Source organism: Adiantum capillus-veneris, chromosome 19 (genome assembly GCF_014529385.1).
Source record: "Adiantum capillus-veneris isolate H3 chromosome 19, ASM1452938v2, whole genome shotgun sequence".
Taxonomy (NCBI): domain Eukaryota; kingdom Viridiplantae; phylum Streptophyta; class Polypodiopsida; order Polypodiales; family Pteridaceae; genus Adiantum; species Adiantum capillus-veneris.
This window is the reverse complement of record NC_140949.1, coordinates 104,349,309-104,375,727: the sequence shown is the minus strand read 5'-3', so window position 1 is coordinate 104,375,727 and position 26,419 is coordinate 104,349,309. Positions and strand designations below refer to the sequence as shown.

At 40.9% G+C, this 26,419-nt stretch overlaps 1 protein-coding gene across 2 annotated transcripts; it reads right to left on the bottom strand.

The window, feature by feature from the left end:
• Positions 1-8,919: 8,919 nt before the first annotated feature.
• On the bottom strand, positions 8,920-20,716 carry LOC147434582 (putative phospholipid hydroperoxide glutathione peroxidase). Of its 2 annotated transcripts, none has more exons than XM_086491050.1 (6): positions 20,556-20,716; positions 11,973-12,049; positions 11,822-11,883; positions 11,443-11,561; positions 11,178-11,348; positions 8,920-9,211 (listed from the first exon to the last, which is right to left on the bottom strand). In XM_086491050.1, the coding sequence occupies exons 1-6, from the start codon at positions 20,589-20,591 to the stop codon at positions 9,182-9,184; spliced, it is 495 nt and encodes a 164-aa protein (XP_086347176.1). In that variant the 5' UTR covers positions 20,592-20,716; the 3' UTR covers positions 8,920-9,181. The 2 variants fall into 2 exon arrangements, with proteins under 2 accessions (XP_086347176.1, XP_086347177.1); XM_086491051.1 differs by lacking the exon at positions 20,556-20,716 and adding an exon at positions 20,442-20,501.
• Positions 20,717-26,419: the final 5,703 nt, after the last annotated feature.

Genomic DNA, 26,419 nt, shown 5'->3' with positions numbered 1-26,419 from the left:
AAGCGAATAGCCCAAAGCAAACAACTACGTCTGATCGACATAACGTCGCTTTATCCTAGGTGATCAACATAACAATGCCGATCGACGATTTGTAAATTAACAAGTAAATCTAATCAAAGGTACTTAGAACCTAACACTATAAAGTTTCTAATTTACTTTTACAACACATATGACAAGTCACAATGAAAAAAATAACAATATAATTTTTAAATTTATTTACACAAAAATAAAAAAACTAATTATAAAATAACATAAATCAAAATAAATCTTTCTTTTAATATAATCAAATGTTGTTATCTTTCTTTGTTAATGATTATTTTTAAATAATATTATTTATAAAATTACCAAAGTTATAATTTTTTGTTTTTTTGTTTGAATTGAAAAATTGTGTGTGTGTGTGTGCCATATATAGTGTATTTATATTATTTAGTATGCATTTTTTTGTTTACTTCCATGCATCTTTATGTGAATGTGTATAAATTAGATAAATCAATAATCCAAAACGATTAATACAATATGCATTGTTTACACTTATTGCTTGTAGAGATATGATTGTTTACTTGAATTGCTCATTAGGGATATGTCGGTTTTCCAACAACCATTGCTAAGTATCAAACTCTTTATGTCCCTCTTGATACTTGACCATCTCTCTAGTAGGATAGGTCAAAGTAATATTTTCTAAGTTAACAATAACCAAAAAAGTTTCATAAGCTAAAACATCTTCTAAACCAAACTTACACAATTAAAAGTAAACTACATATTTATCTTTCCAAGCTGCTTTTCCTCCCAAACCATAGTGTGTGGGAGTTTGTATGGCCCGAGATTTGCGATGTTGAGTCTGGGATGAGCATTGCCCACTCCCACTCTGCATCTACCATGTTGCCGACATGATAGCTATTGTTTGGATTTGTGACCTTGTTGACCGCTTCATGTTGTACACTTGATTGCTTGTTTTTTAGAAATTTTTTGATATACCCCTCCAACAAATGTGTCGTGAAACGCTCATTAAGGGATTTTAAAATTATGCAATACCTCCTCAACGTAGTGTGCGTGCATGATGTATTGTGATCCCATATGGTGTGAGCTATATTTTTGAATATATGCATGGGATCGAAGAGGTGTTTTATTTTTAAGTCTTTCCAATATGGAAGCCTTAAAAATATAAATAACATTGACATACCTTTTGGTGGAGTAGACGAGGGTGGATCACTGTTATAGTGCTCTTTGCAAATGCTTCTCCAATCTTCCATTGTGCACTTTAGAGGTGTCTTTCCATTTGTTGAAGCTTTGTATTTGTTATGACTTTGGGGAAGAAAATGATGTTGCTTGAATAGATTACCTTATGCAAGGCATATGGCCACTCCGTCACCAATGATGGCCCACAAGTAGGACAGGCATTGTGGCCCAATGTGAAAAACCCTGAATTCATATTATATTGTTAGAGAAAATTTTCAAAATTCAAATCTTAAAGAGAGAGAAGGATGTACACAACATATCAGAAATCTCTCCAAGGCCAGGATAGTCATGCATAGTCCACATTAGGATACCCCTCACAATGGCCTCTCTCCTCTCCTTGGGAAGTGAGTCATCGACAATGGGAATGCCCTACCATAACTCCTCTAACTCCTCAATGAGAGGAGGTAGACATCAATATTTGCCAGTAGCTAGTTTTTTTGCGAGCATGAGCATAGGTTTATTTCTATTAATTGCAGGCATGGCTCTCTTACAGCTATGGAGGTGCCGGTCTATCTATCTAGATTCCTTCGCCGATGGTAGATCTACATCTATAATGCACACTATCTTTGTGAGAGGAGTATGTGCGTTTGAGATAGAGATTGTTTGGACGCTACACTCCACAACAGCTTGCAACCTATGGTCTTTCAAAACAGTCTACACCATGGGGGAGCCAGAGAGGGACTCCATATGTCTAGAGGGTTTGTGATTTCTGTAACACCTCGGAAGAGAATCAATTTTTCCATTAATGAAGTGGAGACCATCTTCGACCTCCCCCACCTACTACTTTGGACGAGGAGGAGACAAAGGAGAGAGAGATTGATGATTCAAGCCCCACCGTCGCCAATCTTAGTAAGGAAGATTGCCATGATGGCAATGATAAGATGGAAGGTGATGAATTTGAAAATGATGAAGCCAACAAATCCACAAACGATGATTCAATTTCTCTCTTTATTGATTTAGGAGCCATGGGTTTATATTTAGATGAAGCTACTTGTAGAGATCTTTTTGAAGATGATTCATAAACATTTTGTTTATTTTAGTCTATGGAAAAAATTTGTCGTGTCGCCCATTCCTCTCTCTCTCTCTCTCTCTCTCTCTCTCTCTCTCTCTCTCTCTCTCTCTCTCTCTCTCGCGTTCCCACAGCCCCCCAGTGGGCGAGGGTAGTCCTTTGGGGGGGTGTTAGCGCTAAGCCTCGCCCTCCCCTGCTCAATCCGCATCGAAGATCGTCCGCTCCAAGTCGGATGCCCTACTACTACTCACTCAATCTCAAGCTCAAGTTGATTCATAGCCCCGTCCCTGTTCACTGCCTTGACGCCATTCATAGCCTCATTGCCTCACACCATTCACATCCTCACTGCCTCGCTGTCCAATCGATGTTTTCCTGCATACAAAATATATTTTCTGTAAATTGGTCTCATACACAAAAACGGGTCCCCACAGTCGGGTTGCAGACGACTTTGGGTGTCAACTCTTTGCTCTGAGTGCGTGCATCCACATTGGGGTATCCCCCACTTGTAACATTGGGGTGATTCTTAACACAGAAGCAGTTTTCCATAGGAAATATGACTACCACCCTGAAGACTTGCGAGAACACTGTGAAGTTTTGCTGCCATCTTAGCAGCCCCGAACAAAACCTATCAAATTGAGCGCCTCCAAGCAGCCCTCGATCGGTTCATAGAAGAGAATCGCGACCTCAAATCTCGCATTAGCAAGCTTGAGGAACTATTAGATTCCATGGTCGATCTCACCACCAACAAAGTGAAAGAAGTCGAAGCCAAAGCCATCGAAACCTAGTTGGCTACAATTGTGAAGGTGAAGACATGTGTGACAGTAGAGCTATGAGAACGACGACTCCAAGAAGAAAATGCCCTCAAGGTCCACATTGGTGGGCTACCTCAAGCATGGGAGACGACCAAGAATGACTTCTCGGAGCGCATCAATTTCCTCAACAAAACTCTCAAGCCGATCAAGCTCGACTACAACGTAATAGATTGTATCACCTCGAGAGGCCCTGACAAACCCATACCAAGTGGGCATGCCATCCTTGAATTTGGAATTTGAGAAGGTCGGCTCTAGCTTCTTCAACAATCACGTCTTCTCAAAGATACCAAGTTTTGGATTGCAAAAGAACTCACTCCACTACAACTCAAACACAAAAGTGAAGAGCTCAAGAAGGTACATGAAGCCCGCAAACAAGGCAAATGGGAAATCTACCAAGGCGGTAAAGCTATCATCCAGGAGTTTCAAAATCCCAAATCGGCTCTCCCCACAGCTGACCCCCCCTAGATTTTTTTTTCTCCTTTCATCTTTCCAATGGACCCTCCATATCCTTAGCTGATATCTATCGCCATCTTTCGCTTAAGGCGCAACCGCTATAATGTCTGTTTTTGGTCCCATAGGTCATATCTGACCTCCATGGATGATAATTCAATCTCTCTCTCTCTCTCTCTCTCTCTCTCTCTCTCACACACACACACACACACACACACACACACACACACACACACATTTTGTCAAGCATGCTAATTTATATTAATCAAGTGGGTGTGATTAATTTAATGATAAAATATCTACCATATTTTTTTTACAATAATTTATAAAAAATAACACATGCTTTGTAATCTTTAAAGAAAATAGAAGGAAGTGCTAAAATTTGCATATTTTGGCTCCAAATCATTGCAGGTAATGCTAAAGGTAATGAATGCGGTTATACCTCTCTTTCTTTCTCTCATCCACCTTCACACATTTTCTTCCATTATTCTTTTGAAGAGTTATGAGTGCAAGTGGAGCAAGGGTTTTGTGTTGTGCGCAGTGCAAGGGGGCTTTCACTGCTGAAGACTTCTTTGAAAAAGATCTCCTTTATTGTGCTTCTTCCTCAACACCTCTTCATAGCAAGAGAGATCATTCCCACCACTGTGTAAAGCCTTTCAAGATGTGCGATGAATACACGGATGCAGTCACTCCAGTAAAAATGTGTGCAATGTTCAGGGGAAAAGTGGGAGCCTCTTCTGTTTCATGCATGATGCATGTCTTACTTGCAGGCCACCATTAGTGATAGAGCGGTCACACGCCTTACGCAACCTAACTTATCCAATTAACCATCGTTTCATGTCCCAATACCATTTTTTTGTCCATTTTTTTAAAAAGAAAAATAATAATCTTTATAGTTTTTTCACAACAAAATAGAACAAAGTACAAATATTTAGTACCGAAGCGAGGCTCGATAATATGAGCCGCAATAGGAGTGGGAATAAGCGCAGGAATAAGAGCGGTAATAGTGGTGGTAATAATAGCGATAAGATCCACAATAATATGTAAATTGTAATAAATTGCCTTCCCGTCTCCCTCTCTCTTCTTTGGCCAGCCCATTTCGAATTCTCTCTCTACAAAACACGATAAAGGGCCACCGTAAACGATTTGAAAGCTTTATAGTGGTCATAGTTGTACTTTTTCCTTTTGCTCTTATTTTTGTAGGTCCCGAGAAGTATTGAAAAGAAAGTCATGTGATCCAAGGACGTTCCAAAGGGGATTGTGCATTTAATTCGAGGTTAAAGCCTATTCCCGAGTTAGAGCCTTGCCTTATCGCCAATATTGTTGGCATTTTGGTCCCATTGTTGGGTTTTGTTAAAAAACATTCAAATCTTCAAAGATTTCCCCCCTATACTTCTAAGGGTGCAATATGATAAAGTTTGTCGTTCTTCACAATTGTGTGATCCTAGAAGCATACACACATGCTCTAAATGCTATGCATGATGGTTTTTAGAAAGTAGTATACTCAAGTGCACTATTTCCATTGTGCTTCCTACATGTAAATTCCATGTAAAGCCATCAATGTCCTTCCATAACGATACATCAGTTCCAAAAAGCATGTTGACCTACCACATACCAGTCAATATATCCCATATGCAGTGTTGGAGTCCTGCCAAAGATGTCCACCAGGCTGATTGTGTGTTTGCAACTACACATATATGGGAGGGATTTTTCAAAATAATAAAACTCTTTTTTATCTAGGGATGTTTTTTCATACATGAATGTATCTTATCGTTTTTGTGAGCAACACAACATGTCTACGTAGTGTCCACATCAATTTATAGATGTGCATGCATACTTGCCACTCAAGGTTATAACCTCACAATTTCCTTTGAATAGATGACTTTTTTGAGCAATTGATCTCAATCTATGCAAGCATAAAAGTAAGAATCACAATGAGGGATGTAACTATCACAAAGCATGAGCTTATGGTTGAGGGAAATGCTTGAGGAATGCTAGAGGGAAATGAGTTACATTAATAGAGGAATGATAGAGGGAAATGAGTTACATTAATCCTCTTAATATCCTCAAAGAGAGGTGTCATCATGGCATAAGTCATGAGGTGATGTACAATGCTACATGTCACCACAATCCTAGGTGGCCGCTAGCATGTGGGCTATCATATAGAATTTTCAAAATCGTAGTCTACGTAGCTTAAGGGGATTTGTATAAATTGAAGTTTGTGTCACAAGAACCTCCCCCTTGAGCTTTAATCTATGACAAGCAAGAGATTAAATTCTATAATAATACTCCTCCTTGCAAAAGGTGTCCACAAAGGAGCCATGAAGAGCCTGTCATTACATCAAAGAGCCAAAAAAACACAAATGAGTTTTCCTCATACAAGGAAGATCAACAAAATTGGCAAGTTGCAAAAGGCATGTTCTCTAGAGGTAGAATAACATTATAAAAATATGTCAAAGAAGACGAGAGCTTATGGACAGGTCTTGCCTCCAACAATACTTCATGAAGGTCCATAGGTGAAAATCAAAGGCTTTGCTAAGTTTGAGAAATCTCCATTCTGTTTTTGATGAACTTGTGTTTAGGTTTTTGATGAATTTTGGTTGTGTTTGAGATCACATGATGGGCTTGCATTTTTTTCCAAACAAGAGTTTTTTTAAAGAAAGATGGAACAAATTAAGAAGAGTCTATGCATAAGTACAACTTGAAGCTTTGAGATTATATGTGTGCTTTGAATGCTCAATTACCAAGAAAGAAAAACTTAACGTTTTTTTAGAGGGCTTTACCAAAAGAGGTGTCGATAATGCAATTGGAAAACTTCAATGACCTTCTTGACCTTAAAGAAAACCTATGTGATAACGTTGTATGGCTGCTCAAATGATTTTAAACGCTTGTTCAATATGCAAAAACACCAAGGCAATGACGAATGATAAAATTTAAAATCCACAATGGCTGCCCTAAAAACTTAGAGAGAGGGATTAAGTACTTTCAATCATGGACCTTTATTCGTTTGCTTACAAATCATCAAAGATTGCCCCCCAAAAAGTGGCTAGAATTGATACATATGAAGGCTTGATCAGACAATCCTAAAGAGGGTTAGTCTAGTGATCGCCGCTTAGGCTACCACTAGTCAAATGCAATTACCCTCTTATGTAGGCATCGAGAGAGGCAAGGGATATGCAATTACCCTCTTATGTAGGCATCGAGAGAGGCAACATCCCTTGATACATAATGGTGCATGTTCTCAATCCTAGGTGAAGTGTAGGACGTGATGGCTTCACATGCCAACAAAAGGGCACACGAGTTTTTCCAACATAACAGTCTCCAAAGGCTAGAAGACGTTTTCGATAGATTGAGAGGTTCACACTCCAACCAAAAATAGGCATGCGATTAGGGATGATTAAATTTAGCCATGTGTATCATTAATGCTTGTCATCTTTGATAAATGATACAGTATCTTTTCATCTTTCTTAATCAAGCACCATTCTTTCTTTGCTTTTTGCATCAATATCAAAGAGTCTACATATACTTTCCCAAACCATTGATCCTTTGGGCATCATGCTCAACAAGTATAATATCTAGTTCCTTGTTAGTCCATCCATTCTAATCCCCAGTTTTCATGAGCACGCACTATATACTTCCAAAAGCACACTTGTAATCATGTCTTGGTGGGAGACATGGGTATGTATTATAAGTTTGGTGTTCATGTTGAGCATAAAAAGTCCAAATAAACGACAACACCGACAAAATACGCCCACATGCATTGTGAAGAAAAGAGTCTTAATAGGAAAAAGGTTTCCTGATAGATGAAGTGATGAATATTTATTTTTGATATTGTGTGTGTGCCCGTGATCCATAAAAATGTTGTCCAATGATTCTTCTACATTCATAGTAGTTCCATTCTCAAGTAGAAGCCTTTCACGGTCTTTTCTCTTTGCTAAAGAGTGGAAAGTAAGGAGTTTCCGTTCCCAAACACAAGCCTTAAATAATCTTTTCTCTTTGCTAAAGAGAGAATATATAGTCCTATGTAAACTAAGGAGCCCTCATTCTATAACACATGCATTTCTCTTTGTTAAAGCTTGCATTCACCTTGGATATACGATGGTCTCAACACTCATTACAAAACATTTCTCCCCATCAAAGCTTCAATTTTGTTATTGAAAAGTTCCTCTTCTAGGTTTATAGCTTGGGAAAATGCAATGTCTTTAGCATTTAATTTGCACCAAACCCCTAAAGCCTATTAGGCAACCTCATGTATAATTTACACATGTAGCTTTTCCATAGCCATTCTCACAGGGCCTGTTAGGCAACCTCATATATTATTTACACATGTAGCTTTTTCCATCACTTTATAACATGTCAGTGTGACTTGGCATACCATGGCCTGACAATTCACTACAATTATTTTTACACTCGTTATTGATGTAGCCCTCCCGGTGAGGTTTCACTCCCTCGGAGTGTTAGTCGCTCTTGGCAACCCCATACCATCAATATGAAAGTGAGTTATACATGCCTCAATCCCTTTCCAAGCACCAACAATATTCCTTGCATATACATACATATTGCAGATAGCATAGATTTCATGTGACATTTTTTGAACTACATTTGATTCTATTTCTAATTAGAAGATGAACTTTTAAAGCTTGAAGCCAATTTCAATGCCATGCATATTACTGAGAACAAAGTTTTGGAGGTGAGCAATTGGATTGATGTCACAATCAGCATGAAAGGCCGACGTGAATTCACACAATCTTGCTTCACTACTAATTAGAAAGCTAGGTTTGTAGTAAGTCCATTCACAACAAAATCATGCTTCTGTTCATCACCATACAAAACCTGCCATCCACAAAAACTACAGATCTGCGTATTTTGCCATGCTTTGTGAAGTTGTGAGTACCCTATACTAAAGCTAGAAATTTTTCCAAGGCCTATGTGGCCAGCTAAGACGAGTTCCCATGTAAACAAGCCTCAACGAAGGAAAAATAAAATAACAAAGACACAACAAACAACAGCACAACAATGAGGTTAAGCAGGAACCAATATCAACGAAGACTGAGCGGAAAGCAAAATACATTTAATGAAAATCTTGAAAGAAGTTTGAACAGCTGAGGAGGGTAGTCCAAATATGCAAAAGTCCTCTTACATTCTGAGAATTTGAACATTCAGAACAATCCTCGTTAAGATGAAGTCAAGCCTAGCCGTGAAGGCAAGGGGCTTTAAGCACGCCGACTATGGTTCAACCCCTATGACATGCAGGAGTGGGTGTGTGGGTGCAATCCCGTAAAGCTAGTTGATGCAAAGCATCAGATTTTTTATTTTATTTTTAAAACAATTCTGTTGCATTTTTAGGTGCATGAATGCATGTACATCAAACCAAAAAACAAGACAAGTCCGCAGAAAACCAAAGCCAAAACAAGCTGGAACCCCTTTCCAAATTTCTAGCTCAAGAGCAGGCAGCTGAGGGTATTGAGGGTTATCATATACAATGTTAATTTTGTGTACACAACAGTATTGCAATCATTGTGAGGATAGAAGACTCACTTGTTTTCATGTTAAAATTTACTCTATACATGTTGTAATACTACTTATCATGCGATGTAAATATGGTGGAAGCGAAAAATAGCATGCGCTTTTTCTCCAACAAATGTCTAAATCCTGTCATCAGCTTTCTCAAGGTTCAAGATCCAAGAAGCTTCTTTATGTTTCCCTGCCAAGGTAACCCATGAAGTCCATTTATTATCTTTCTTCCAAAAAAGAAGAGCTTTGAAACGTAGAAAAGAAAAAAGAAGAAGGCAGGACATTTGAAGAGATTCTGATGACTCATCCAAAGGAAGTGCGTTTCCTCCTGACAAATGACTCCCTATTACCCCATGTATTTAAATTTTATGCCTGCATCGGACCATTTCTCGCTACTATGATCATAGATCATTCAAAAAAGCGGGCAGCCATTCAGCATCAGTGGGCAAATGAACTACATAAAAGAAACAATGAGTCATCCACTACATAAAACCCCCTATAACTCTTCCTGTCACAAAAATACCATATGCTCAAACGCAAAAAGGCCAATATGGCCGGATTGGAATACATGACTTTCCGCAAAAAACAAAAACATGGCATCAGTGGCTATTTCACCGTGCATGGAGAGGAAGAGAAAAGTCAACTAGTGTCACAAACTGTTGACGTGTCAAGCCACTGAAGAACGGAGCCAACCTGCACACCTCGATCGAGGGGCCTAAACCCTAAGAACAGCAGCAGTAGAAGAAGAAGCAAAAGATGTTCCCACCAACTTATGGGACCCCGTCCGATGGGGCCCAAATGACCTAAAGAGATTAAATAAAGAAGGACCAACACACACACACACACACACACACAAGCTCTTTTGCGTACCAGCTGATGACGTGGCAGAACAGTACGGATTTCTGCAATTTGTGCTGACCTGCTGATGTGGCAGATTTCCGCGAGTTGCGCTAAGAGCTGCCACGTGACGGCCTGAACGGATTTCCGCATTTTGCGGGCTGGCATCTTTTGGACAGTAGATGCTTTTAGAACTTTAAGCTTTTCATGTAATTGTTTTTGAAATGGCTAAGGGCCTTTAAATATGCATTGTAGGCTCTCCCTCTAGCATTCTAACGGGGGAAGATGCAGAGCAAGAGGCTAGAGCTACAGAGTGTCGGGCACCACATGCCAATAGAAAAGAACAGACTGAAAAACTTTAAGCACTTCAAATAATAACTGAACTGAAAGAGATGCACGACACGAGACGGGGAGTGGCAGAGTTCCACCCCGAGAGAGCACTACCCCAAACCTTGGCGCCCCTTTCGGTATTTCTTTATATTGCTTGAACAAGGTGGTATCAGAGCTTCGAGGTGTGCTTTTCTGAAAGCATACCGGTCCTATAGCAAATGGGCTAGCTCCTACCACAAGGGCTGGTGTCCCATACCATCAAGCCCACACCGATACAGGTGTGTAGGTAGAGCTACCAATGGCCTACAGTCCAAGTGTGGTGATCACACAAGATGGCTCACAAATGAGCTGGGTCCTATTTATAGGACTCCTTAACTGTTCTAACCATAGGGCCATGTTCACACTTGGCGAGCTCAGGCACTCATCTCGATGTCTGGGGACGTGACAACCGGTGAAGAGATGAAGCTCTTACATCCTATCCCTCAAGACACTCTCTCTGTGATGCCTAAGCTCCAATAAAAAGTTCACAAGGCAGGTCTGATCCTCAAAGCACATGATCCGATGCAGTGGTCCAAAGCCTTCACAAAAAAGGCACTGGTACCTTCCTCAAAATTCAAAATAAGCAGAACAACAATATATATGGTGTTCTTCTGAGTCCACCTCTTGGTGACACATCTGGCGTGATATACCCTCATAGTTACCTGTTTCTAATCTTAAAGTCTGTGAAGAGTTGCACATCTGGCCAATACACTCCCAACACCATCTGAGAGGTGTGTGTCCATGTATGTAGGGCATATAATAAGCCCGTCCAAAGTGTGTAGAAAATGTCTCTATGAGGCCTGATCAAATGACCCAATTCAAATAAATGCGACCGAAAAAAAAAAGCCAAATTCACATTCAAAAGTCCAATAAACCCAACCTAACGCTAAGCCCTCTAATGGCAGGCCAAAAATCTGAATCTACAATCAAATGCAAGAATCTTAACTTGCCTCAATCTTGGAGGGAGACGTTGTTGGTGCATATCGCTCTACAACTTGACCATCTCTGTCTACCAGAAACTTGGCAAAATTCCATTTTATGAAACTTCCAAAGATTCCTCCACCCTTAGCCTGCTTTAAAAATTGGTATAATGGATCTGTATTCTTGCCATTCACCTCCACCTGCCCAACAACCAGAGCTAGAAATCTTTATTTCACAATGTCTACAACACAACGATCCTTAATACAAAAGGAAGGAGAGTGCACGATCCACAACCTTGTCAAAAATAGGAAACTCAGCATTAAACCTTGTGCAAGCAAATGCTTTGACTTCTTCATTTGTCCCCGGTTCCTGCCCTCCAAATTGATTACAAGGAAAAGCTAGTACCTCTAAACCTGCACCATCAAAAAGAAATCTTAACAACTAACCAAATGGAGATATATGTACAGATGAATGTAAAAAATTATTAGTTCTTCAAAGGACTGTCATTAGATCACATGAATGCAATTCTCCCGTGTTTGCACATTCAATTGCCCATAAATCATACATGAACATGAATATATGTGCATATGCACAAATGTAAAGTACGTAGGTAATTTATTTCTTTCTGTCAATAGGGACATAAATGAAAACTTGTGGGTAATGGGATAAATACCTGCATCCTTGTATTTATTGTATAAATCAGTCAGGTCTTTGTAGTTTGTTGTGGTCAGACCACTGTATAATGCCAAAACAAAACTCTCTAAAACAATAGCCCCATAAGAAAGAAACGTCAGAAAGTGCAGTAAATTAAACAGAAAACTAACCATTGTGATGCCACATTCACAATCAGAAGCACTTTTCCTTTGTATGCACTTAAACTCACATCCTTCCCTTGCATATCCTGCATGTAAACATGCAAAAGGATTAACTAGTCAAAAAAATCTTCTCAAAAGGCCAAAAGGTATGCTCACAAATCCACAGCCCTTATGCACCCCATTGTTTTCCCTCTACCAATGAACGAGTGAGTAGTAGGAAAGAAAAGGTTGATTTAGCAGAAAAGAACCTATTAGCAAGAGCATAAAGTATAAGCAATACAGAGATACAGTCAAAGCAGAGGATGAAAGCCCCCTGTGAGAACCAATGCCCGATGAATGGACAACGGGCTGCTGGACTCTGATAGCACCAAATAAATCAAGCCCAAAATCTCTACACGATGAAAGAGTGGACAGGGGCTAAAGCACTCTCTCCCGCCCGTGCTGCAAAAGAGATGGCAAGAATGGCAGCACATTCAAAAAGCGTATCCTTTGAACAATGTTGTTGTCTCATACAACATTACAAAATACAGAGAACAACAATCATGGCCCAAGGAATATTGATAAATGCCTTCTCAGCATGGATCCACCATCATACAAATCAGAAACTTCAAGCGCCGATATAGTCTATGTTGGAAGAAATGGTACCGCCTAGACCAAGGGTCTCCATCACCTTAAGGTTTCGGGGTTTAGATGGCTAGCCCAGTTTGGGGAGACTTTTGATTAAGGCCGTATGTGCACGAACAATACTAGAATGGGTGACCCCCTAGGAAGTTATACCATAGTTACCCAGATCGCGGAACGCGGAACGGGAATGGGAACAAGTCCGAAACGGGAACGGCGTGGAATGGGAGGCTTAAAAAACACCCAAATAATGCGATTTTTAGCGTTATGTGTTTGAATACAAGTAGTACTAGAGTCCTTTGACTCTAATACCCACAAAAAAAAACGATTTGAAGACCATTCAACCTTATTATGACTTGATTGTGATGTGCGACGCCGCGGTCATAGTACATACACAACAGACACCCTGGGGCTTCACTTCTTGAGACCAAGGGAGAGAGAGCTTGAAGCCTTGAGGGCAAGCCCAAGGAAGAGAGCTTGGGTCCTTGGGAGCTTGAGGGTAGAGCTTGAGAGAAAGGGAGAGGGAGAGCCTTGAGGCTTGTTGGATTTGTGAAGGAAAGGGGTGAGGAGGGAGCAATTTATAAGGGACCATGGCTCCCAGAAAACAAACACCCGTTGAAGGCTACTAGTTTTTTACTGTTACAGCCGTTCCGCCCCGTTCCTGCTCTCCCGTTCCGGTACCGTCCGGCCTATCAGAACGCCAAGACGTTCCGGAACGTTCCCTACACAAGAGACTGGCCGGAACGCCGTTCCGGCATTCCAGGCCCTAGGAGGGGCGTTCCCTGGTAACTATGAGTTATACCCCCATGGAATTTCAACATGGTATCCGAGCCTTGTAGCTTTTTTGCGAGTGGCGCCTTAATGACACACCAAAGAGTGCTTGGTTGTCACGTGACACATCCAACCCTATGTGTCCGTGGACAAGCTACAGCACGACAAGGGTTCAGTCAATCCAATCAGTCTAGATTTAGAAGTAATTTGGCACTTTTGTGAGTCTATTCGTAGACCGTGCATGCCCAGTCACTTAGTGTAGATGCATATCCTCTGGTTGCACACATCATGATCATAAGCATTCCCATCAGAATCCTTCAGGGGAATTTTCCAGTGCATTTAGCCTATTTTCCCTATTTTTGACATTTTTCACTTATTATTTTTAAGTGACTTTTGTTGGAAAGTAGGTAGGGCAATTTTGCTAAGTTTGTATATAAGCAAACCAAAGCTAGCACTTTCTGGCAGAAGAGGCAGCAGGAGCATTGCTCAACAGGCAACTTCTCAGCAGAACCCCAAGCCCTAGCGTTTTTGCTCCACAGCAACCACCTAGCGTTTTTGGACCAGATCAGCCAGCAATTTGCACTTGCAGATTTCGGCGACAGCAGAACATCATATCAGCCTAGCGTTTTGCATTTGCAAGACAACCAACGACGGATTTGCAGATTTTCAGCCCTAGCGTTTTTGCATCTGCTTCACACCCTAGCGTTTTGCAGATTCTCCGCGACGGAACCTCAAGAACCATCAGCATTTTCAGTTTTCAGCCCTTAAGACATCGCAGATCAAGTCCCGAACCTCGTAGATCTCACCTTCCCACAGCCGTTCCTCTCTGCACGGTCAGTTTCCACAAGGTTTACAATTTCAGCCCGGAAAACGCAGATTTCAGCATCTGCGTTTTCAGCGCGTTGTCGTCATTGACATCGTCACCGACATAGAGTTAGAAGTCAACAGGTAGAAGATTTGCAGATTTCAGCCATTAGAGTTTCCAGATTTCAGCCCGTCTTGTCGTCGTCGACATCGTTGGCAAGTCCAAGCATTGTAGAGATTTGTGCAATCATAAGTAGACCACTCTCGCCATAGAGAGCGGGGCCTTCGGAGGAGGGTTTTACGTCTCTGGTGTTGTATTCTCTTCTCTCTCTATCTCTCAGTCTCATACACTTTCACGCACAGTGTCCATTCACTTTGTTTGTGTTCATTGCACTCTCTCATTAAGAACGAAAGGCTCTCCTTCCATAAGAACAAAAAGGAACCTTGAGCATAGTTCGAAGCACTCATCTTGAGCAAAGTTCAAACATTCATTCTGTTGCACTTAACATTGGTATCAGAGCTTTGGCAGTGTTCTGTATCACTCAAGGAAAGAACCACAAGAATCACAAGAAATTTTTTTTTGCTTGTTGCGGTCGCACGAACCCAAGTTCGCGGGCGTGTCGATTCCTAATCGTGTTTTTGAAGAGTGACAGGAATCCCAAGAGCTTATCCAACCTCCCCTTGTGTCTCTTTTCACTCATTGAGAGCGGACCATGCACTTAGCAGCCGGCCAATCGACGTGAGGTGGGAAAAAGAAACCTTGGTGTGAGCGCAAGGCCGCCAAGGGGTGCGCCCGCGGAAAGGAGTAGAACTCGGGTGAAGAGAAGATCCTTCCCAAACACGGAGTGCAAGCTAAAGAAGAACCTCAAAAACATCAAGACCCTCAAGAATCTGAAGACCCCCAAGAACCCAAGTTCCTCGTGAACTTAAGAACCCAAGACCACAAGAACCCACAAGAACCCAAGACTTCAGTGGATGGTCATCACTTGAAGCGGAATGGATACTTCGCTTGGAGGTGATGAGCATGAGAGAGGCGAAGAAGAATTTTTCCCACCAGGAGGTTTTTCCGACCCTCCCCCATCTACGTCAAAGGATTGCACTAACTCCTATGGAGGCCTTGGACCATATGTTTATGGAAAGGAAGTTAGAACGCGAAGCACGAAATGCACAAAGAATGGCATAAATGGAACGCAGACACGCAGAAAGAAGAGCAGAAAGAAAAGCAAAAATGGAGTACAAACACCAAGAAAGAATGGCAACCGCCGTCAAAGGAAAGAGCGACCAACATATGAAAGAGTTCTTGCGACTCTTTTCTCAAGTTTAGGCACAGATGCACAAGATCTAGGAAAAGGAGACTCTTTCAATCTCTTCTTCTCCAAACCAAGACACACAGGATTTGCATGATGATAAGCATGATGATTTGAATGATAATGATCAGCATGATGATTTGATTGACAATGATAAGCATGATGATTTGAATGATAATGATGAGCATGATGATTTGGATGACACTGACAAGCATGATGATTTGCATGATCCAGATGTGATTTCTCACGAGCATGAGGATTTGCATGAAGAAGATGTGATTGTTCACAAGGATGATGTGTTAGTGGATGCTTTTTCTAGCGAAGCTAACCTCGTTGCAGATTCAATCAATCACAAAGGATTAATCTTGGCTCTCGAGCCTAAGTCCAAAGAACCCCTTCAGGAAGAAGGGATCTTGGCTCTCGAGCCTAGGTCCAAAGAACCCTCACAGAAAGTATTAGGTGTTTGCATGATTGATACGCACGCATTGTTCGAGTGTTTCATTCGTGACCGTTTCTTGTATTTTAGTCAGCGTCTTTATGGTGATCCCTTTTCCTAGGCATGACATATTGTACATTCTTAGGTCCAAAGAACCCTCACAGGAAGTATTAGGTGTTTGCATGATTGATACGCACGCATTGTTTGAGTGTTTCATTCGTGACCGTTTCTTGTATTTTAGTCAGCGTCTTTATGGTGATCCCTTTTCCTAGGCATGACATATTGTACATTGAACACATTTCACTCATGAATGAGCACGAATGTATGCGGATTGTTCATGAAAAGCTGAAAAGTATGCATTCAAGGACGTCACATTCCATGTCTCCTCCTTGGCATGACACATTTGTAGAAAGAGCACATGAAAGTATGAGCACCAAGCATGGGCATTTCCGTTGTGAATTGCCACAGTTGATTGCTTTAGTTCAAAAGAGAAAGATTCGACCTCATTGTTTGCGTGTGTATGGTGAACGGTTTGGCACTCCATCTATTTGTTCATCTACATTGCATGCACAGTCGTTTAGGAAGACAAGATTTTTCCCACTCGCTTTACATGGAATGGGTATGTTCATGCTTTTGTATTGGAAGTGGTTTCAAGAATTTTCAGCCATGGAGATTCTTGAAGAAGAAAGAAGCATGACTCTCGACGAAGTTGAAGCATTGAAGGAGCCACAGAAGAATTTGTCTCGCTTTCGGGGCGGCCCAAAGAAGCAAGCTTTGCAGACCTTTATGAAGTTCAAGTACCGCACGACCCACACATCCAAGTGGGCCGGCGAAGAGTCCCTTCCAAGATTCCGAATGCTATTGGCAATCTCCCTCAACGCCATACAGTTCGGTACCAGTACCTTACTTTGAAAAGGAGGGGATGTCACGTGACACATCCAACCCTATGTGTCCATGGACAAGCTACAGCACGACAAGGGTTCAGTCAGTCTAATCAGTCTAGATTTAGAAGTAATTTGGCACTTTTGTGAGTCTATTCGTAGACCGTGCATGCCCAGTCACTTATGTAGATGCATATCCTCTGGTTGCACACAGCATGATCATAAGCATTCCCATTAGAATCCTTCAAGGGAATTTTCCAGTGCATTTAGCCTATTTTCCCTATTTTTGACATTTTTCACTTATTATTTTTAAGTGACTTTTGTTGGAAAGTAGGTAGGGCAATTTTGCTAAGTTTGTATATAAGCAAACCAAAGCTAGCACTTTCTGGCAGAAGAGGCAACAGGAGCACCATTGTTCAACAGGCAACTTCTTAGCAGAACCCCAAACCCTAACGTTTTTGCTCCACAGCAACCACCTAGCATTTTTAGACCAGATCAGCCAGCGATTTGCACTTGCAGATTCCGGCGACAGCAGAACATCAGATCAGCCTAGCGTTTTGCATTTGCAAGACAACCGGCGATAGATTTGCAGATTTTCAGTCCTAGCGTTTTTGCATCTGCTTCACACCCTAGCGTTTTGCAGATTCTCCTCAACGGAACCTCAAGAACCATCAGCGTTTTCAGTTTTCAGTTTTCAGCCCTTAGACATCACAGATCAAGTCCCGAACCTCGCAGATCTCACCTTCCTGCAGCAGTTCCTCGCCACACGGTCAGTTTCTGCAAGGTTTACAGTTTCATCCCGGAAAACGCAGATTTCAGCATCTTCGTTTTCAACGCGTCGTCGTCACATCGTCGTCATTAACATCGTCACCGACATAGAGTCAGAATTCAGCAGGTAGAAGATTAGAGTTTCCAGATTTCGACCCGTCTCGTCGTCGTTCTCATCGTCATCAACATCGTCGATGAGTCCAAGCGAGATTTTTGCAATCATAAGTAGACCGCTCTCGCCATAGAGAGTGGGGCCTTTGGAGGAGGGTTTTACAACGTCTCTGGTGTCGTATTCTCTTCTCTCTCTATCTCTCAGTCTCATACTCTTTCACGCACAGTGTCCATTCACTTTGTTTGTCTTCATTGCACTCTCTCATTAAGAACGAAAGGCTCTCCCTTCCATAAGAACAAAAAGGAACCCTGAGCACAGTTTGGAGCACTCATCTTGAGCAAAGTTCAAACATTCATTCCGTTGCACTTAACATTGGTCGGGGGCAAGGTCCTCTCAAGATGTGTGCCAAGGTCACACCAAGGGGGGATGTTGGAAGAAACAGTGCCAACCTGGAAGATGACTCAAATTGGCTGGACCGGAGGTCTCCATCACTTGAGGGTTTTGGGGTCTAGAGAGCTAGCGCAGTCTGCCAACTCTTCTAGTTAAGCGCGTGTGCAAGAACACTATTGGGATGGGTGACCTCTCTAGAAGTTATAAACCCAAGTCTAAAGAGCGAGAAGCACCTAGGGTAGTCGAACTAAAAGTTCAGGTAGGTGGACAAGTTGCATTGAGCATAACGTAGAGCCATCCCAAAGAGAGACAGTAATAAGCATGCACACCACCGAGGTGAAACATCAAGAAGTTTCGAGCTTCATTTTTGCCTGCAGTACGCGCAAAGGCTCCACATCAATTACCAACTAGAGTCATCTGGTAAGAAGGGAACATAAGAGTAACAGCTCAGAGCAGGTGGACAAATGACGCGATAGAGAGGTCAGTTGGCCTATATCCTGCCATGTTGGTTAGCAACGGGAACCATAAAACAACTCACATCCCATAAAGTCAATAAAAGGCGGAAAATGGGCATAAATGCCATAAAAATCCTAAGCACTATGCCCTGCGTGCCAGGGATAGAGGTGGCCAACTCATAACCAAGGAGCTATACACTTGACAAAACAAAACCTCAAATCAAGCGAAAATTATATGGAAGGTGAACCTCTAGCACACAAAAAATCCCATGCACCTCCCAAAGACTGTATAGCACAAATAGTGTGCCGTGCTCTCTACTGTGGGTGCTACTCGGCGCAATGTGCGTGAATGTAAGGTGCAACGGAATGAATGTTTGAACTTGGCTCAGGATAAGTGCTTTGAAATGTGCTCAAGGTTCCTTTTGGTTCTTATGGAAGGGAGAGCCTTCCGTTCTTAATGAGAGAGTGCAATGATCACAAACAAAGAGAATGGACACTGTGCGTGCAAGTGTATGAGACTGAGAGATAGAGAGAGAAGAGAATACGACACCAAAGGCGTTGTAAAACCCTCCTCCGAAGGCCCCACTCTCGTCGGCGAGAGTGGTCTACTATTGATTGCACAAACTGGTACAAAGTGAATGCATGTGACTGATGCAAGTCTAGGCTAGATCGATGACGACGACGGGGATGGCGAGACCGATCTGAGGGCTGAAATCTGACGCTTATGTACTGCTGTCCAAAAACGCCATTGGCTGAAATCTGAGGCTGAATTGCTGCTGTTCCCAAAAACGCTACTGGCTGAATATCATCGGGACCAAAACTGCTGATGTGGGTTGCTCTTTGCGGGCTGAAATCTGATGGTTCCGAGGCGGTCAAGGCTGAAAACTGCTGGTCTTTATCTGCTGAAAAACGCTATGGGCTGAGGCTGCAAATCTGGAAACGCTCGGGTTTTCGGCGATGATTTGCTGAGCTTGATGGCGATGGACTGCTGAGTGCTGAAAACGCCAAGGCTAAGGTTATGCTGGCAATGCTTGATGAAAAACGCTAGGGGATCTGAGTTCTTGCTTGGAGGAAAAACGCCACCAAGGAAGGTTCTTGCTGAGAAGTTGCCTATTGAGCGATGGTGCTCCTACTGCCTCTTCTGCCAATTAGTGCTAGTCTAGGTTTGCTTATATAGCATATCAAGACTAAGCTAATATGGGCATATATACAAAAAGGGCAGCCAACGGATACTCAAATATCCTGAAGTTCAGTTGTGCCTATCTCTAAACTATGGTGAGAAAGAACTAGCCACCGTGTCACTAGACCACCACTCCTGTCACGTGACAAGTCCACCCAGTGTGAACCCACGACCACGAGCTGTAATTGTCTTTCCGTGCACAGTGACATTGTAGCCCAAGCTACAGAGTGCTATAAATTGTAAGAAAAAACGCACGTTGCAGCAACTCAACAGCCCTAGATCAGCCTCTAGAACCCAAGATCAGGTCCAAAACTAGCATGAAAAAGTCGTGATACACCATTACGACATACATTCAAGTACTTTGTCTCTAGTGCCAAACAGGATGGTGACCATCCCATAGGACCGCAAAGAGACTGATCAAATTGCCAACACATGCACGAAACAGATCCAATTTCTGAAAACTTGAAGATTAAAACTAGACAACTAAAATTGTGTTGCACCTTTGCTGTTTGGATTACTCTCCTGCTTGTTTTGAACTTACAAAATGGAAGGTTCCAAGGCGGACACCCAGTATAGCACAGTAAAGAAATTAAAAATGAACGGGTTGTAATCCACATAGCCCTTGGTACGATACTTCAAGCAGACTATGTCACTTTCCAGCACAATCATGCTCAATGACAGAAATGAAAGACCACGATGGTAGAAACGAAACCAGAGCAATAAAAACAATTATCAGGGAAACTGGAAACATACATGCACTGGCAACAACCAGAAGAGATGACAATCCTGCTTTAACCAAGATTATCTTCATATGGTCATGACTACTCAGAAATCTTGGTGCAAAAGGAGTAGGGAAGGGCCGCTTACCTTCACTGTGATGTCGTATATGCTTTCGGCTGCCATGGGGCGCTGTGTGTGTGTGTGTGTGTGTGTGTGTGTGTCTCGACGACGCCGCCAACTCAAAAAGAAACTTTCACGTTTCTCTCTCTCTCTCTCTCGCCACCCCTTTGATCGTCCTTATTTGACGTGTGAAGATGAATTTTCGTTGAGAAGGTGAGAACAGTTCCTTTCGTTTTTTAAAACTCATGTCCTACTGCCACCAAACAAAGCGGAGGTTCACATCGGCATTCTATAATAAACAAATGATAAAGTCATGAGGCTTGTCTCTAATCAGATAATATAAAAGTACACTTGACGTGAATATCATAATGCAAATGCTCCATACAAATGAGGTATGTCTAGTGGATAAAAGATGAGAAACAAAGAAAAAATAGATTTGAAATTTGTCTTTGTGGTCTTAACTTGCCTTATAATCTTATTAAACAAGGTGAGAAGGCACAAAAGGCTCTAAGTTAAGGAGGGGATTAGATTTATGGAGAGTAAGTTTAAATAACTGTTGACAATCACATGGATTTTTTTTTTGTGTTTTAATATAAAATTATATTATTCATTATACATATATAATCAAAAGTAGTTTATATATTAGAAAAAGCTCCACTTAAATAATAAGGTGAAAGGTGCACATGTATATAGTTTTTTAAAAAATCAAAACAAAACTTACAATCACATGAAATTTTCTTTGTTTTAATATAAAATTATATTATCCATTATACATACATAATCAAAAATAGTTAATATATTGAAAGAGGCTCCACTTAAATAATAAGGTGAAAAATGCACATTGTAAATTATAATTTAAAAAATTTAACATAAAAACATACATTATATTATCCATTATACATACATAATCACAAATGGTTTATAAATTAAGAAAGAATGAGAGTACATGTCTCAACACATCGCTTCTGTAGAGAGCTTCCCAATTAATACTGCCGTTTTGCCATTGGTTGGTTGCAGTGACACCTCAATGTGTGGGGACCCTAAAGGATGGTCGTCTAGAGGACCATGTCAGGCTCGTGGTTGGTGCAATAGATTCCATCGACGTTGCTATCATTGTTGAGGGTTTGCTCCGAGAGGGGAGAAACCGATTGTCTCTTCCCTCTCCAACAGTGCTTGGGGGTGCAAATCTGGGTTTATTTTTGCCTCTGGAGAGACCTTCCCTTCCACTTCCCCTTGGGAAGACAAAGAAGGTTAGTTCTTCTTTGTGGTGGCAGTTTGACAGGCAACAATCCTAGGGCAGGAGCTTGCTCCTTGGTGGCACCGCACTGTTGTTGACTCCTAGTTGATGTTTACTTGTGTGGGTAGTGGTCACCTTAAGAGCCTGTGGTTGGTAGTTCTTAAGTCCGATTGGTGGTGGCAATGACTACAATACCTCGATGGTGATGGAGCATCAGGGCTCCCCCCATATGCGGCGGTAAGATATGCAAGTCCTGTTTTGAGCGGGTGTCTCCGAGTTATACCTAGTCTTTTTTTGGTTTTGGGTCTATTCCCGATGGTGTGCAGCTTTCATGTCGGTATTTTGTATCTACTCTTCTGAAAATGGTCATGCTTGGGAGGGGTTTATCTAATGGCAGTGGGCCTACTCCTTGTGGCACTCATGTAAGGTCTTGTTCTTCTTTGATGGGTGGCTCCCATAGCCAATGTACTTAGGTTGTGGCCGTGGTTTGTATTTGTCAATGTTTCTCAAGGTAGAAAATGTATCTGAGGTCTATATGAGATGTCATGGCTCGGTCCGAGCATGGATTATCTATATAATTTTTTGGTTATGTTAATATATCATACTCACCATTGTGAGTTCTGCTTTTTCTTTTTTAAAGAAAAGATTCCTCTTAAATAATAAGGTGAAAGGTGCACATTGCACATTATCATTAGAACACAAAATAGAATAAAATAAATAAAATAAAAAGACACAGTGAAAAAGTAAAACTAAAGAATATTTTATGCTTCATAAAAAAGATATATTTAATAAGCATAAAATAATAATAAAATAATTTAATGAAATGAATCTTTGCAAGGTCCTTCGATGAAAGGGCTCTTTATAAATCAAAATATTAAAAAACATTATTGAATTAATACTTCACATCATGGATCAAACTCCTATGAATACACTCTTTAATCTTTTGTTCTCTAAAGCATTTTTCAACGTACCAAAACAAGGTAAAGACTTCACGATAGCCTCCAAAAGGCAACAATTTTTTAAGAGAGATTATAGAGAGAGAGAGAGAGAGAGAGAGATGCACATGATTGCCGGCACATTTGTAAGATTCTTTCTCATATGTGTGTGTATTTGTGTGTGTGTGTGTGTGTGTGTGTGTGTGGTCTAATCAAACAAGCGTCCATCTAGCCGGACACGTAGGTGGACACCACATTTGTACTCTTATTATTTTGTCGAGCTAGTGTAGTGATAATCTGTGTAAATCCTAATTCCAAAGTAGCAGGTCAATTCTCTGAGTTGTAATGATGTCATGATAATTGTAATGGTTCGTGTGGGTCGACCACTCGCATTTAAAACGCCCTAGGTATAAAGGTCAATAACTTTAATGTGAAAAGAAGGCTTACCTTTAGAGAAGAAGGGGGCTCTGAAAATGTACGCTCAAGCTATGAAGCTGCTCCAACTTGTTATCATCGCAACTAATGAATGGGTAATCAAATTTTAGTTTTGAAAATTGCATTGTGTTCCTTTCTCTTTGCTCTTTCATTCAAGTGTAAGCATTGTCAGTTTTGTTGAGGTTCGCGACTACGCATTAGTGAGCCTAATCTTCATATTTGAGTGCTTAAATCACTATTTATAATCGTTTTGACCGTAGTGGAGAGTGTTCTTAGACCATAGGGTGATATTTATGGTATATTCTGTTGTAGTTTTCAGGATATTTTTCATGATGGATCGTGATTTTGGTACCTTGTTGGATTGCGAATAGAGTTGGTAAGATAGTGTCCCTAGGTTCTTAGACCTCCTCCTAAAGTTTTGTTGCATTTCGAGTCCATTCAAGTGCGGAAATGGCGTGATGACTTAGAGCCGTGAGAAAGGACATAGGCAGATTTCCCTGATCATTGAATGTTGGTTTGCTTGTTGAGTTGGTGTGTTTGTTTGTTAACGTTCACTTTCTAAGATTGACGATCTCAAAGAGTCTCCATGCCCCATCCGAGTCACTTCTCTGAGTATTGACATTATGTTTGTGCCAGATCGCTATACTACAGACGTCTATCGTGGCGACCCGCTAACATTGGCACTGCTGCCAGGGATATGATCCTTAGATGGTGAGTGACCAAGTGCGTATTTAGAGCGTTCTTTTTTGAAGATTTGTCTTCCATTCCATTTACAACTTATCAGTGAAGCAGCTAGACGTGGGGTTTAGTGCTTGGTAGAGTCTAAAAGTCGAGGACTTGCTAGATCTATTTTCGAGAGTAAAGAGGGTTGTGAGTGAGATAGGTGTATGCTTTCAGAGTGCTGTTCCGTTTTTTGTTTCGACTTTATTTCGTATTTTTTTGTTTGTTTTTGTTTTACGTTTCATTTTAGTACTTAGGAGTAGGGTAAGTAAAAACTACCACCATCAAATTTCGGCTAAAAGATTGAGGGAAAAAAGGGTGAAAACCATACTTTGGCCGAAATGACCATAACTCTAAAATTATGAAAATTTGATGGTAGAGACCTCTAAAGTGATCCAAATTCAAAAATTTGTGGATCAAACGCAACAGCATACTTTCTAGAAGCAATCTGGAAAGTTTGGCCAGATTTTGTGGAGGAACATGGATCACGATCCATGTACCCTAGAGACCATTTTTGGGAAAAAAAAGTGATCAGTAACATTGTCCATCAATGGGATATTGCTATGATCAAGTTTGCTTGAAAGAAAAACTCAAAAATCACATCAGAATTGGTTGCTAGGGCAAAAACAGCAAATCAGGCATTGTAGACACAAATTTTGGGGTTTTTCAACTTTCTAGGATCCAAATTCAAAGAGGGGTGAGATTTGGCTTCTACAGCGAATACATAACCAGCATAACAAAATTCATGAAAAAATGATGTCAAACATGGATTGTGATCCATGTACCTTATGGGCTGATATTTGACAAGTACATCCCTGATAACTAGTAGAACAACTTTGCCAAAAGGGACCATAGCAAAAAATTGAAAAAAGTTGATCAAAACACCAAAATTCTGTCAGATAGCCAAAAATTGCAGGGCACACATAAAAACTTACTTTTGACTATAAAAAAGTTATCCAAATTCAAAAAGAAGTGGTGGAGTAGACTACTGACACTGCAAGTAATCATCATACCAAATTTGGTGTTCAGATGTGATGGAACATGGATCGCGATCCATGTACCTCATCAATTTTTTTGGCTGAGATATGAGTAGTAGGTAGCTGAGACATAGACAAACACATTTTTTGTCAAAAGAACCATCGCCAAAAAAGTTGTAAAAAGTGGTCAAAAGAGCCAAAAACAAAACATTGTCAAAATTGTCCTAGCAGACTGTAGAATTCACTTTTGGTTGGGCAAAACTCATCCAAATTCAATAATTTCTAGATGAGTAGGCTACAAACATCATAAGCTATCAGCACACCAAAGATCAAGTCCAAAAGTGGTGGAACATGGATTGCGATCCATGTACCATTTTTGGACAGAAACTTTTCCGACCTGTAGTAGAGACCATTGCGAACAAAAATCCCCAAAGAATTTTTGTCAAAAAAGTTCAAAAAGTGGGTGAAAAGATCCAAAAGCAGTTTAGATTGAAAACCCTAAACAGACCTAGGAATTGACTTTTGTCTGACCTAAACAAGTCCAAGTCACACAAAAACCATATAGCAGGGATTAATGGACGAAGGGAAAGTTGTGTGCCAAGTTTCAGTGCAATCTGACATATAGGTACATGGATTGCGATCCATGTTTCTCTATCACAGACTAATACCAAATTGCACCATAGCTAGAGGACATCGTAAGGAGTCTAGTTGTCTTTTCAAAACTGAATTTGGATATCAAAAACCAAGTCAAAAGCAAAACTGCCAAGTACTCTGAGCAAGTGCCATAATTGACCTAATTTTCAATCCAGAGGTCAATTTTCAAAAGAATTGATATCATAGGACATACTAATCATGTTGAATCTGATGGTACTAAGAGAAGTCAATTTGGGCTCCAAACACGGATCGCAATCCATGTACCCATAGTAACAGCTTAACCTGAAACTTTCTAGATTAGTAGTATTACACAAGGAAACATATCCCAAGTCCAGTTTTGAAAAGAAATTAAGCAAATTTGGGTCAAAAGGGAGAAAAACAGGTGACAAACCAAAAACCACTGTGTAGACCTAGTGTTGGCCATTTGACCTATCAAAACAAGTCCAAATTAAAAAAGATTTGAGATTTAGCTTGTGGACATAGTCAAGAACAAACTCCTAAGAGATCAAGTCCACATGTGGTTGAACATGGATCGCGATCCATGTATCTCAACCTCAAAATTTGATGAAAATTGGTACATAGCCTTTGTATGACCTTGTCTACATACAGTCAAAATTTGGAGAAAAAATTTGACAGAGAAACATGGATCGCAATCCATGTACCTCAACATAGTGGGGGTTTCTGAGTTGATGATCTTGTAGAAATACTTGAGAACATCCCAAATCTTAAGTTTGAGCTAAAAATACCTTCTGGAGACCAAGATACAAATGTGTTCTAGTCTTGAGATTGTCATGAGTGTTGTTTCAAGTGTAGTCTATCAAAATTTCTCTAACTCTTGATAGACAACTCCAAATTGAGTCAGGTATAGCCAGGAAGAAAGTGTGGGGATCGGGGATCCCGTGCGGTGAGTGCAAGAGAGAGAAGGAGAAGGGG

Coding starts and splice junctions, on each gene's coding strand:
- LOC147434582 (XM_086491050.1), bottom strand. CDS start 20,591: ATGGCAGCCGAAAGCATATACGACATCACAGTGAAG. Junction 11,562..11,821: donor CAATAAATACAAGGATGCAG/GTATTTATCCCA, acceptor TTGATGGTGCAG/GTTTAGAGGTACTAGCTTTT. Junction 9,212..11,177: donor CGTCTCCCTCCAAGATTGAG/GCAAGTTAAGAT, acceptor TTACCTTGGCAG/GGAAACATAAAGAAGCTTCT.